General features: G+C 38.0%; 1 protein-coding gene across 6 annotated transcripts in view; it reads right to left on the reverse strand.

Annotated features, from left to right (window-relative positions):
- mical2a (microtubule associated monooxygenase, calponin and LIM domain containing 2a) overlaps window positions 1–13,353 on the reverse strand; it is a 37,830-nt gene that overhangs the window by 3,695 nt on the left and 20,782 nt on the right. For 3 of the 6 annotated variants that reach the window (XM_014027078.1, XM_014027054.1, XM_014027063.1), the window contains exons 4-19: window positions 12,329–12,445; window positions 11,494–11,595; window positions 10,157–10,312; window positions 9,666–9,766; window positions 8,415–8,672; window positions 7,320–7,435; window positions 7,060–7,186; window positions 6,887–6,977; window positions 5,412–5,559; window positions 3,895–4,094; window positions 3,459–3,562; window positions 3,288–3,356; window positions 3,076–3,210; window positions 2,601–2,708; window positions 1,298–1,546; window positions 667–774 (exon numbers count right to left, since the gene is read on the reverse strand). In XM_014027078.1, coding sequence (XP_013882532.1) covers window positions 667–774; window positions 1,298–1,546; window positions 2,601–2,708; window positions 3,076–3,210; window positions 3,288–3,356; window positions 3,459–3,562; window positions 3,895–4,094; window positions 5,412–5,559; window positions 6,887–6,977; window positions 7,060–7,186; window positions 7,320–7,435; window positions 8,415–8,672; window positions 9,666–9,766; window positions 10,157–10,312; window positions 11,494–11,595; window positions 12,329–12,445 — 2,189 coding nt within the window. The remainder of the gene's footprint in view (window positions 1–666; window positions 775–1,297; window positions 1,547–2,600; window positions 2,709–3,075; window positions 3,211–3,287; window positions 3,357–3,458; window positions 3,563–3,894; window positions 4,095–5,411; window positions 5,560–6,886; window positions 6,978–7,059; window positions 7,187–7,319; window positions 7,436–8,414; window positions 8,673–9,665; window positions 9,767–10,156; window positions 10,313–11,493; window positions 11,596–12,328; window positions 12,446–13,353) is intronic. The other 3 variants (XM_014027071.1, XM_014027085.1, XM_014027088.1) reach the window with 3 other exon arrangements.

The following is a 13,353-nucleotide window of genomic DNA, read 5'->3' on the forward strand; positions in this document are numbered from 1 at the left end:
ATCATATGGTGAAAAACTGACTTTGAAAAATAAATCTGTTCTTTTTTTCTTATAAAAGGATAAATAAAACAAAAATATTGGTGGTAATTTTTGACTGTGTAACTTTACAAACGGCACCTCATACTGCTCTTTAGCTGTATAATAAATACAACTAGAGTCATTTCTGCTCCAACATGTGGCTGTGGAGCTGGAGAGGGCTGTTTGGGTGGAGCAGAAAGAAACCACAAATTGTCACCACAAAAACACACACTTCTCTGTGAGGGCTGATGGTAATTCAAAACACAAGGGGCAGAAACAGACAGGYGAGGGTCCCCGATAAAGCTCAAGGATTTAAACTAAGTTCAGAATACTTCATCTGTCATTTTTACTCAATAATGTTGCCAAATACCCAAAATTAATTTAGCATTAATTAGTCAGCAATACAACCAATCTCTGACAAAGTTATATATTTTACTGGCATGACTTTTTGTTACCRTTGGAATCTTCATCAGAGTAAAAATGCACCTTCCAGTCCAAAGCATTGCTACGACTGCATAAAACTAATAGAAAAGAAAGCAATTGGTCTGCATGCAAACACAACATGCTAGTACATGCAAAAGCATAGTTAGAGGGGCGAATAGTGCTCATAACAAGAGTGGGTTCGCAGGTCGAGCTTGAGAAAGTCACCTGGAGTACATCAGAACCATCTTCTGAAAATAAACTCRTAAGATGAACAGCTTTTTCTTTTATGCTCTTTGTGTGAAACTCTCTAACTTGTTGCGTCTGAGCTTTTTTCTGCAGGGTGACAAAAAGACAAAAAGAAATTCAGTCTCACTTCCTCTGCTGAGAGGAAACACACTCACCTACAAAGACCTGTCCAGACCTGTGCTGTCGAGAGAAGAACAATGGCTGCACTGTCTGGAACAATAACTGCTTCATTATGTTAATTTCACACTCTGCTTGATATAAAAACTAATACAGCACCGGAGCACAAAACTGAAAACAGAAACACTTCTTGGAGAGAAATCAACCCAAGATGAAATTTAACTTTTTACACATTAAGAATAATTTGAATCACTGAATATATGTATTTCTGCAATTATTTATCAAAAAAAACTTGAGTAAAATTAGTAAACTAAACTGGCCTGATGGATAATTGGAGCCTGACTTCATCTGACTACAGGTCAAACAAACCAGTTGGTTTAATCAGGACGTAATAAATAATCACCATTCACTCAGAGGTCGTTTCAGAGATCAGAACATGCAGTAGTTATGATGTAAAAAGAAGGCAGAGAAGAAAGCAGGAAAAACTGTTCACCTCAGATATGTGTTCATCCACCTCTCTGAGGCGATGGAGAACTCGTGTCATGAAAGAGATAGCTGAGTGGCAGGAGGGAGGAGAATCAGGGGCTTCTGGACTCTCAGGCTCAGGCTCAACTTGGCTTTGATCAACATGTCTGAGCTGCACTACTGAAAACGGGTGCTGGTGCTGAGTCGGGGGTTTTGGCCAAGTCTTTGGAGGAATGTGGACTAAATGATCAGCTGCTTTTCTGAGACTGACTTCAAACTGAAAGGAATAATAAACAAAAGAGCTCCTATAAATCCATTTATCATCACATAATGATTAAATGTAAGTTATATTATTCCTAAGACATGAGTAGAAATCGGTTTTGACACTTGTTATTTGAAAAATGTTTTTATTTAAGGTCAGATTTTACACTGTAGATGTAAGCAGGCAATGACTAATCTATTTCATGGAAAATGAAATATGTGAAACAATAAAGAAAAATGTCTTCAGAGTGATATCAATTTTATATATATATTTATTTTGCTCTATCCATATTGATGCATTTTGTGATCTGAGAAAGTTTGAATCAATTTGATTTTGTTGATATCACCAAACTCTATTGTCACAACTTTGACTATAAATCAGGGATGCACCAATATGAAAATCCCTGCCGATTTTGATATCCGATATTATTATTGGTGTTATGGTCGATAATCYATATTTACTGATATTACACAAACARAKAAATTARTTATATACATATACGCACAAATACACTTCTTCAGATCTTCTTTTGATGCTGTAAATAAAATGACCACACCATGACATGGCTCAGTTAATCCTGGCTGCACAGCATCACTATCACTATCATTATCAAACAGAGACCACAACCAAKCATTTCCCCTCCCAAAYCAGGAACATTTTGGACACGATCGACCCAGTTTTACTTATCAGACCAATARGATATTTAAAAWAATTACCAATTTRAGCCGATACCGATGTTAATGCAGATATATTGTGCATCCCTATAATAAATAATTAAGGTTCTGTTGTAAAAACGATGCACAGTAGTTGAGTTATTTTATGCTCATGTWTTGCTCATATGTAATAAATCGTATTGTAATCAGAGATAAGGTCTGACTGCAAACTTACTAATGTAACAGTTACAGTGACAAAAAGAGAAGTCAAATAGAAAGCTACCTTAATGATCTGRAAAAGACAAAAACTTCTTGCACTTAACATATTTGGTTTACGRTAAACATCAGAAAATGTTAAAGTTATGATTTATTTCCAATTTTAGGCATTTTGCACCCTTTCTGCAGCACCGGACTACCTGAGTCAGAGGAGGTTTGGGCGGAACCGGAGGCCCGAGTTTAACGGGCAGATTCTCCATCAGATTAAGAGCAGGATGCAGCAAGGACATCTCACAGTCTGACTGAGGCTTCCCAGAAGATTGAAAGAAATGTTATTGAAAAAAGCACAGAAACAGAAAACAGATAAGAGCATTATGTGAAACAGCAGACAAGAGAAAAACCTCCTTGAAGCAAAACACTTGAAAACTGAAACTCAGCAGAAAAAAATAAAACTCGCTATTAATTCATGGAAAAATACAACAGTTGTTTTGAAAACAAAACTGAAAAAAATATATTTAAAGAGATAAAAGGTTTTGTATGAAGAAAAATAACTGAAATTATTATTATTATTTTTTGTAGTTTGGAAATATGTAGAGAGTCGAATCAAAAACAYATGTCACCCTGAATTAGAATAAAACCTTTAGGTCTATATGAAACATGTTTCTGTGTTTTTACCTGGGGTTTACTGATGGTGCAACTGTTTTTGTTTTCAAACTTGGCCAGCAGCTGAGAAGCCATCGAGCGCACTTTATTTTCCTTTGGATCTCGTTTGTCAAGCACCGTGGAACCATTGCTGGCCCGACTTGTGGCCTGAAAAAAAAAGTAAGAAAATGTAAAAATATAAAAAAAAATCATCCAGCTGATACACAAAACTGATTTTAACAAACCTCCTCCAGATAGCCATATTTTCGCCTCCGTTTGTTAATAGAGTCCGTACCGTCCAGCTTCTTCTCATCCTGAAAACACAAAACAAGACAAAAACATTTTAAATGATCACAAAAATGAATTGGAAATGACATCAGACACATTTTTATTTAAACTCCTAAAGATGAAGTTACCTTTGGTACCCGTTTCCTCGGCAGTGTGAGATAAGGCACGTTGTTATTAGATCGGACCTCCTTTGAGAGATATTCTTTATTACTTTCCTCCGCTTTACTGGACTCTGTAATCGTAACATGTCATGTTAGAGTTTTCACTTTTACCTTCTCACGTAAAAGTGTGTTTTGCCTTAAATTACTTTATTAAATAAACGTCTTATGGTGATTTACAGAAAGAGTTACGGTAACTGTGAGGAAGAATGTTCGACTATYAAAAGCATTTCAGCTGAGACAGGTCCCAGAATCCCACAGTCCAAAAAAAGAAAAATACCCCAGACATTCCTCTCATGCCACTACAAATGAAAACGTTTTACAAAAAAATAAAACTTCTCCATCCTTTTTTTTCAAAGGAAAACTAAAACAAGTGAACAGAAAACAAGCGTGCGGAGCGGCGTACCTGATGCAGGTAGAGGCGTTCCACGGAAGAGCTCGTAGAACTTGGACAGGAAGGAGATCATCCTGGTTTTATCCAGCTCTTCCCCTGCCATCAGCTTCTCCACCGACATGAACGGTCCAATCCCAAACTCCTGCTCGCTGAGGTTAAAGGCCAGCTGGAGGTTGACAGCATGATCCTCCTCATTTAACGAGTCAAAATCTCTGATAAAAACAGGCGACAGTTAGTGATAATATGACGACAGAGCCTTTTAGGTGTTTTCTTTTTATTTTAATTACATTTAAAGTTATATACAGCGTGTCTTTGTGTTTGGGTTCAGTTTCCTGCAAACCTCTCTAAATGCCCACACAAAACTCACCAGTAACCCATTTTTACCCATGACCCAAATACCTGAATGTGAAAAAAAAAAAGAAAGAGACACTCTTTGAAGGAATTATTTCTTGACAAATCCTTTCAATCCTTTCAAATGCTTTCATATTTTCATGTCAGGTGACTGGCACAGACTTAGGATAAAACAACATTTCCTACTTATGCAAAGAGTCAAGCACAAACGTGTTTTAATCAAACTTCTCGCTCATAATAAGCTAGCTTCTCGTGCAGCAAATTGCTTGTAATCACAACAAAAAAAAAGGTGGTTGTGATGTTTGTGCCGTCACTGATGCTGTGCAGACACCATTCAGAGTGATGTAAAGGAGGGAGCGGTAACTTAGCAGCAGCACACACAAACACTGCTGTTCTTCAGTAATTGCCCTTTTTTAATTTATTTCTTTTTTTCTCTCTCTGAACCTCTTCCCCTCCCTGCCGTCTGCTCGACTGACAGGCTCACATGTGGAAGGACAAAAAAGGAAAATGCATGAAAAGTGGGAGAGAGAGAAAAAAAAAACTTCCTAGAAACCAGCAGGAGTACTGGAAAGTGCAGCGACTTGTGCCAAAGTCTGACGGCAATTTTTAAAGGATGAGGGAATGAAATGACATATTTCAGTGTACTGCAGTCACACTGTCTAAACCCAGGGTTCCCATTAACAGTGAAAGTACATGAAAGTACTGTTCTTCAACAGGCGGCTCGCGGGTGACTTCCGTCCGGCCCACCGGTCTGCTTTGGGCCTCCCCCCCCGGGAGCAATTTTGTTGAATAACCCTGATATACGGGCTGTTTCGGCAAGTTTATCAACCATTCAAGAGCAAAAAGCAAATATGTGAGAGCAGAGGTTTTGCAGAAGCTTACAAGAAATCGTGCTGCAGTGGAAAATGAATGTGCTGAATGACAGAGGTACATCTGTTTGAACAGATTCATCAAAAAGCAGAAAAGCAGTTTTTGCAGTGAAGATGAGAACAGCAGAGACTTTGTGAGTCCAGAGTTTGAAAGGAAAACAGTAAAACTGAGAACGAGAATCTTTTTTTATTATTATTTAAAAAGTCAGGGAAATAAGAAGGTATGGCTGTATGAAATCATGTTAAAAGAGAAGGGAAGATGCAGCTCCGGAGCCTGGTTTTGATGTTAAGCTATTGGTTGTTACTTACATCAGCTGGGGTTTAAATCTGTGAATGAGGGCGCACAGAGCGATGCCGCTTCTCCAGGAAGACGTCAAGTCTGTGACCGACACGTTCCTGTAGCCCTCCGTCTGCTTCTGGCACCAGGTCAGAAGCCTCGACGGCCTAATCTCAGACTCTACAACCAGAAGAAGGGCAGGTTTTTTTTTTCTCTCAAATTACTTTGAAAGACATTTAGACCCTCGAAAAGTTTTAACAGAAAATTATTGCATATAATAACTATGCAGAATGAACAGCAGCTCTTTAAATAAGGTGAAATTTTACTGACGTAAGAACATGTTTCTGCCTGGACTTGCTCGCTGCTCTTGGACAAAATTTGTGATTTCTTTTTAAATATATATATTTTTAAATGAAACTTACAACTTAGTTCAACATCTGTCTATTTTATAATCAGAGTTTTAACAGACTGTAATAAACTTGTTTACTGCTGTGACAGGTCATTCACAGGGACAGATTTAGAGATTTGTCAGTGGGGTAAGGGTGTGGCATGAGGTTCAAGGAAGAGGGCTAAATATATTGTTAGTTTATTTTTTTTACTTTTGGACTTAAATTTCTGCATTTGTTGACTTGTTTATGAAACTACACAAATCACACAACACAAAACTTCATGTTTCCGATAGATTTGACTCTTAGTCATAAGTTTTTGTTCAAACAATTGTTTGATCATTTGATGGTAGGGAGGTCTTGAAACAGCCTCTTCGCTGCAAAAATTGTCCATCTAACCAAGCCTCCTCCCTTTATTCAGCCAAAAAAGTGTTTTTGATCTTGTTTTGAGAATGATATACTGAAGAAGAGATCTGGAGTTAGAATAACTGGAAATTTTCCTTATTTCAAAAAGTCTAACCGAGTGCAACTGACTTACAGGAGTGGCAGATGKATTTTTGTTTCGCAGTGAAGTTGAGCACGGCAGGCAAACAGAAACTTTGTGAATATGAGTCCAGAGTTTTAAAGGACTATAGCAAAATAAATAAATAAATAAATAAATAAATAAATAAATAAAATCTGAGCACAAGAATACTTATTTCAGCCCTTCAGCAACAAAAGTCACCTCTACCTCTACCTTCACCTCTACCTCTACCTCTACCTCTAAGTAAAACACAAGGCTGTGTAAAACACATCCCAGTAATTTAGACTCAGATTAAGTGAAATAATCTGCCAGTGCCGTAAGACAATGTCACTTGGTAAGACTTCTTGAAATAAGGAACATTTCCAGGCTGGAGAAAAAGAGACGCATTTTTGACTTTTCTCAAAAACAAACCTTTTCTCATAATTTACTATGACTTATAAGGAAGTTATCTTTTTTTTTTTTTTTACTATTTATTAACTTTTTAATAACTAACATGTTAGAATGAAAGCAAAACGAAAAGGGAAATATTGGCCTGACATTTTAATTGCACCCTTGTGTAATCTATGGATGAGTCAGAGGCGTCGGTCTGACACTTTACCTCGCCTGGGGAGGTTGACGGGCCGTCGGATGGTAGCAGAGCGCTCCAGGGAACAGGAACTGAGCTCTCCGGTGATATAAAGGTGACGCACCTGCAACYGGGCAGTCAGGTAATTATGAAAATGCTCAGAACGTTTGTAGAGTTGCTCATACTTGAGTCGGAGATAAACTCACCTGATGAGTCCTAACACAAGAAGAGTTTAGGTTGGGGTATCGAGTTCCAGGGTCTATGGTGTACTGTTCAAAGTTTTTAGTGATGTTTTCAGGTGTGGTTTGTGGAAGAAGGCGGTAAACGCTCTCCCTGACAAGCACAATCATCAAAAGGTTTATTCGTTTTACTTTATTGCTGATAGACCTCATTAAATCCAATCAGTGTCCGAACACAAAGTTGACAGAACAARATGTTGTGTTTCTCTAACATAAAGTATGAGTACCGTTCTGCCAGCACCTCCAGGACCGGCCGACCTTCAGCCCAGCTCTTCACCATCCAGGCCGTGTCAAACGCAGCCAGGAAACCTCTGGCACAGCCTGTTCCCATTGGCCAGAAGGGCTGCACYACAGAAAGCATATCAAAGATAAAGTCAGTTTATTACGTAAAAAGAGAATTAATCATTGCATTTATTATGATGTTTGTAAGGGTCACCCGAGGGGGGAATAAACATTTCCACATGTCTTTGACCATGGTTTTAAAAAGACCTTTCTCAAAAGAGACTTTTTATTTTCTTTAATAAACAAAATAATAATGTTCTTCATATTCTTGATTTATATTTTCTTTTTAACTACAAGTTATTATCATTGTATTAATCAAAGTTACATAATGAAAAGAATGACAGTCCATCTTCTTGCATTATACTTAAAAATGGGGAAAAAACACACAAAAAGAATATTGTTTCAATGTTTCTTTATTTGTTTTACACAAATCTTTGTTTAATCAACTATTATTTTACAGTAAAGGTGATTATGTGTTTTTCTGATTTATTTTTCTTTAACTATGATTTAGTTCAGTATGTTTTATTATGAAATCTATGTATAAAAATATTTGTATTTGAATCATAGACAAATATTTTAAGATTTATTTCAGTTTAAATGATTCTCTTATATTTCATTGAACTTTAGTTCATTTTTCATTCAGTGTTAATCCTGTCAAAGTCTGAACTTGTTTTTCTGAACAGGTGCAAGATGTTTTAAAAAGAAAAGAAAAGGTCTGTGTGATTCAGTATCAGCAGCTCCAACAGGAAGAGTCTGGCTGCAGACACTAACGTGTGGAGCTCCTCAGATGAAACACCTGTTCTTGGTTTTGGCATCAGGATGAGTTTGTGTAATGTGAGGAGGTGGGTCCCTCAGAGTGGGACAACATCAACAACTACGTGTTGTAAACGAGCTCACTTTCCCCTCTCAGAAACGTAACACCCTGCAGCAGCTCAACAGAGGAACTCCAGCATCGAGTTCGATTGCGTAATAGCTTCTTTTAGCAAGTAATTTCTGTCTGAACTAAGTTTATTTGATCGACCTTGTTTTTTTTTCCTTACCTCCAGAAGACTGTCACCAACCAGCGCTACCAGCAGCTGGTGTCCAAACCGCTCCCTGACCAGAGCAGCGTTTTCAGATGCGTACATGTTTGTGAAATCAAACATGGCCACGTCGGGCTGTCCGCAGTGGTTCATGGCAAAATCCAGAGTGGGGAGCTTGTAGTTGGTGCCAAAGTCAGCAGCCTGCCGGGCGTAGGTCAGAAGAGCTTCCTGGTCGACATTTTCACTGCTCAGCAACATCTGGGTGTCAGCGTAATCCTGTTACAACAGAAGCAGCAACAGAGTTGATTTAAGTATCGAGAACATCTAAAGATTAGCCAGGTTTGGTGGGATTAAAAAAAAAAACATTTTCGTTGTTTTGTTTTTACTTTTAAGTGGGGTTGTGCTGAGTAGCTAAGAGTAGTCAGTGTGTTACCTGTATAAAACGGTAATAAGGGCGATCTCAGTTTGGAGAATCATGAGTGGAGAAGTTAAAGTGAATAGTGGGGCTATAATCAAAAGCTAATTTCAGGCAAAAACACACCAAACTGAAAACTTTAGTAGACGTTCAAACAGGCACTACAGTATAAAGTTGATCACCTGTTAATTTTAGCACGAGACAGGTACTTACAGACAGGATTGTCTCAGCTGAACAACACTGATGTTGCTACATGTAAGTGTGTTTACAATGGCTGAGAAAAATCCTTGAGCTGAGTCGGCCAGGAGCTGTTAGTCTCTCTCTAACAAGCAGTTCCTCCTCTGTATAATCTATCCCATGCAGACATCGCCCCAGAAGAAAGGCAACCTGTCTTACATTTTGTAATTACCCGGTTTTACTGTCTCATGATTGTTGTTTTAGGATTTAGACCAGCAAGTCGCAGGTGATCCTCTGTCTCACTGCATGCAGTTAGTAATATAAACTTTGGTTGAGAAAATAGTAACATAAACAGCTGTCTGATAGTTAACTGTAAAAAATATTTAATATATTGTATGAGTTATGAGTTTGAGCTGTTTAAAATGGCAGGAATTTGCTCTGGTCTTGGCCCTGGATCAGTTATGAACTTGACTTTTTCATAAAATGTTTCTCCCTGATTTAAACTTGTATCAGTTTCACCATATCTGCTGCAGGTAAGATACATACTCCTAAAAAAACACTTCAAATAGCTGAATATATCCTGACAACTTAATGAAATGTTTTACGTAACCAATGACAGAGTATGAACAAAAATGAAAATATTATGACGATCTCTGTAGCTGAAACAGTTTTCTCACATTGATGACAACCCCTTTGTCCAGAAGGCTCTGCTTCTTTGCCGTCATGACAAAGTAATGTGTGTTGTCCTTGTAGTAAACAATGTTCTCCAGATCAACACCTGCAGAAAAAAAAACACAGTATTAATAAAGCTACATTGTGAAAAAATAACAACAGAGAGCATCTCTATAGTAGTGAAAGCTAACGGTTATAAAGCTGAATAAATGTTTTCTCAAATTTCTATGCGATTGCTTATTGGACACTCTTGATCATGAAAAAAGCTAACAAACATTGCAAAAACATTATGTTAACATTTCCCTTTCTTGGATAAACTATCTGACAAATGCAGAAATTTCAATTATTAGAAATTTCTTAAAAATGAAAATCCTTTTGCTTGATGTAAAACCAAAAATACAAACTAARACTAGTGAACAATTTAAGCTAGTTAAAACACTTCATCCCACGTCTAACGAGGTATTTCCTCTGTGTTAAGCATAACTGTCTGTCACACCTGTCTCCTCCCTGAGGTCAAGAAAAAACTTCTGGTTGAAAATGAAGGCCACCCCGCTGATCTCCTCTACTTGGGCTTCTGCGGTCGTGTTCCTGTTGATGAAGTTGGCGGTGATGGCGATCGCCAACTTCCCTCTGAACTCTTTTCTTTTAAAACCTGGTTAAAAAGAAGAAGAAAAAAGACAGAAGGAGAAAAAAGAGAGACGCAAGGGGAAAAAGTTTAAGTGTTGGTTTCCTAATGCAGACTAGGCCTGTCAGCTCACGTGTTCAAACCAAAGGAAATCTAGCCTCAAACCATAATTACAAGGAATTCATTTTAAGATTAGCAGCAATTTACTAAGGAAGCGAAAACCATATACAGTATATAGTTTATCTTAGGACAGACAAAAATGGCTATAATTGTCATTTTTTTCAATTATTGAGCTAAAATTTGGTATAGAGGCTGAAAATTGTAAGTAACTGAAGTGACAATGCTTGAAATCAAAACGTCTAATAATCTTATGAAAACAGGTTTATTTGTGCAGATAATATCCGTTCAGGAGCATAGTGTTTTGTCTCACAATTGCTATGGAAATAACAAAATATATATATATTTTTCTCATTGCAACTCTAAGAAAGAGACAGTATAAAAGTCTTGCAACAATCAGATGTCGAAAGTTCATTTCTCTCCAGCTTTGAGTGCTTTAAATCTAAAAGTATTGCACTCTAAGCACAAGTGAGCTGGAAGATCGAAAGAACGACGACGTAAAAGAAAATGTTCAGAATGTGACTCTGTCCTAAATACAGCAACAAACCAGCGGATCAGAGAGCGTTTAACTGTGTTACCACAGCTTGGCCACAGAAGCCACACACAAGCAGGCAGACTGCAGAAGAAAGTCATTCTCCCCGAGGCTTTCTCATAATTAGAGAATGAGCTAAACGTTTTGTTTGGCCCCGATATGACCATTTAAGGAATAAGCATTTGATCAGAATTGGCTGTTTTGATGACAGCATTTTTAAAAGAAAGCCTGAAAGCAGTTAGAGAGCTGGAGCTGCTCCATCATGAATGGATCAGCGTTGGGGGAGAGATCGGTGACTTCATACAAGAACAAATAATTATGCACGGGTTGCAGTAATAGCTAAAGCCACAGATATGCAAGATGATAAACCACAACCGAAAAGTGAAGTAAGAAAAGGTTTTAAACTCGGTGCTACTTGAGCATTTGTTTTGATATATTTATATTTTGCTTTTAAATACTAAAATATTGCTGAATGAATGACATGGGAGCAGATTCCCAACTTTTGTCAACACGCTGCTGTCAAATGTATATGACTTCTTTTTGTTTCTAATCTTCTCACCTTCCAGTGTATTCCTCCGCCCATCAGCCCCCACCACAACATCAAAGTCAAAGTTAGCCACCGGGTGGTCAGCGGGTCGGATTGCAGCCCTCCACCCGATCTCTGAAACACAGAGCAACGGAGAACGTTGGAAAAGGCACAGACACGTTTATTTATAGATCAAAGTATTGCTTCCTTCATGTTGCACCCCCACCTCCATGAAACAACCAGGACTAAAGCACGAGGAATATCAGATGGTATCAGGCAGAAGTGTGTGTTTGTTGTGTCACCATGTGGAAAATGTTTTCCATGAAGTCAAGGGAGCAGCTAACTCTGTCACAGAAGAAGAGGAGGGATAAGTTTGAGTCTAAATTTAGGCTTGTGTTATCAGTGTTCTGATTTTAAAACTGGTACCACTCCAGTTTTCTCCTCTGAGCTGAAAGTCAGCATGATGAGGCTCAAGTAGGTGTTTTACGCTGAAACGGGATCCTACACTGATTAGAGATGCAGAGTGTGTGACCTTTGCCAGCCTCAAACTATAAAACAAGATGCGGGCCAATGTTTATCCCATGTTTATTGGTGACGAACAAGGAAATGAAATCCTTGCAGGAGGAAGTTCCCCGCTGCGTTGCTCATGTAGAGCGGGAGCAGCCGTGTGGGAAGTAAACAAATAATCCCCAGGAAGCTGTCCAAAAAGGCTTAAAACATTAAATTCCTCAAGTTAATCCTATTGCAAAAACTACAGTACAGATTTCAGCTGCGTTAATCTCATTACCTCTGAAATCTTTCAGGCCACCTGATCCGTGAGTTTGTACCTCTTGTTTGGACTCGCATGCAAACAGGAGAGATTGAATACCTTCGTTTTCCTGGTCCTCTGGAGGTTCCAACAGCCTGACAAACTCCACGTTAATGTGAAACTCCACCGCAACAATCAGGGCCACCTTCAGGAGGATCAGCTGCAGCTGCTGAATGCCTGTTAGAGACACACATATATGTTTGTATACTTTTACATTTTTTGTTGTGTATGCTTAAGAGCAAACCACTGATACACTACGTTGGTCAGCGCCTGAAAAACCTGGAGCGGTGAGCCTTTCCTAAAAGAAACGGTGGCTGGCTTCCAGTCAGATGAAAAGGGTGAATTGTTTGGAAGTTTTATTATGGAAAAATGAATAATAAGAACTTTAAAAAATGATGAGGGTTAAACAAAGTACTGATTTTGGGCAAGTGGAACTTAAATTTAAAGTTGTGGGTATTTCTACTGGATGTGTAGACATGATACAAAACACAGAAGGTGAAAGATCTGGAGCCACATTTATAAAAATGAATATATGTGACTCATCTCTGAGAATAAAGTCAAATTTGGTTAAAATGACTTAGATCATCCTGATATCATGAGTGGATCTAGAGATATGCTTTGTTTTGTCTTCCTAATCAGGATATATTTGGTCTGAATCTTATATTTAGGGTTATTCTAACGAGGAATTTTTGGACGTCATTTTAAAGAGGAAATCTCAAACAGTATTTAGATATTATGGTTTCCAGATGGAAAGCAAAAAAAATTAAATTAAAAAAAACTGAATTGTTTTTTTAAGGTGCTTCTAAAAATTCAAGAAAATATTCAAGATATTTCATTTAAACAACCCATAAATAAGGTATTTTGACAAAATAAATCATTGCACCACAGCTGCTGATTTCTCCACACACGTCATGACTTCATCCTCGGTTCAATGTGATGGGTCACATACACTCACCGGCCACTTTGTTAGGTACACCTGTCCAACTGCTCGTTAACACTTAATTTCTAATCAGCTAATCACATGGCGGCAACTCAGTGCATTTAGGCATGTAGACATGGTCAAGACAATCTCCTGCAGTTCAAAC

Source organism: Austrofundulus limnaeus, unplaced genomic scaffold (assembly GCF_001266775.1).
Source record: "Austrofundulus limnaeus strain Quisiro unplaced genomic scaffold, Austrofundulus_limnaeus-1.0 Scaffold5, whole genome shotgun sequence".
In the NCBI taxonomy this organism is placed as follows: domain Eukaryota; kingdom Metazoa; phylum Chordata; class Actinopteri; order Cyprinodontiformes; family Rivulidae; genus Austrofundulus; species Austrofundulus limnaeus.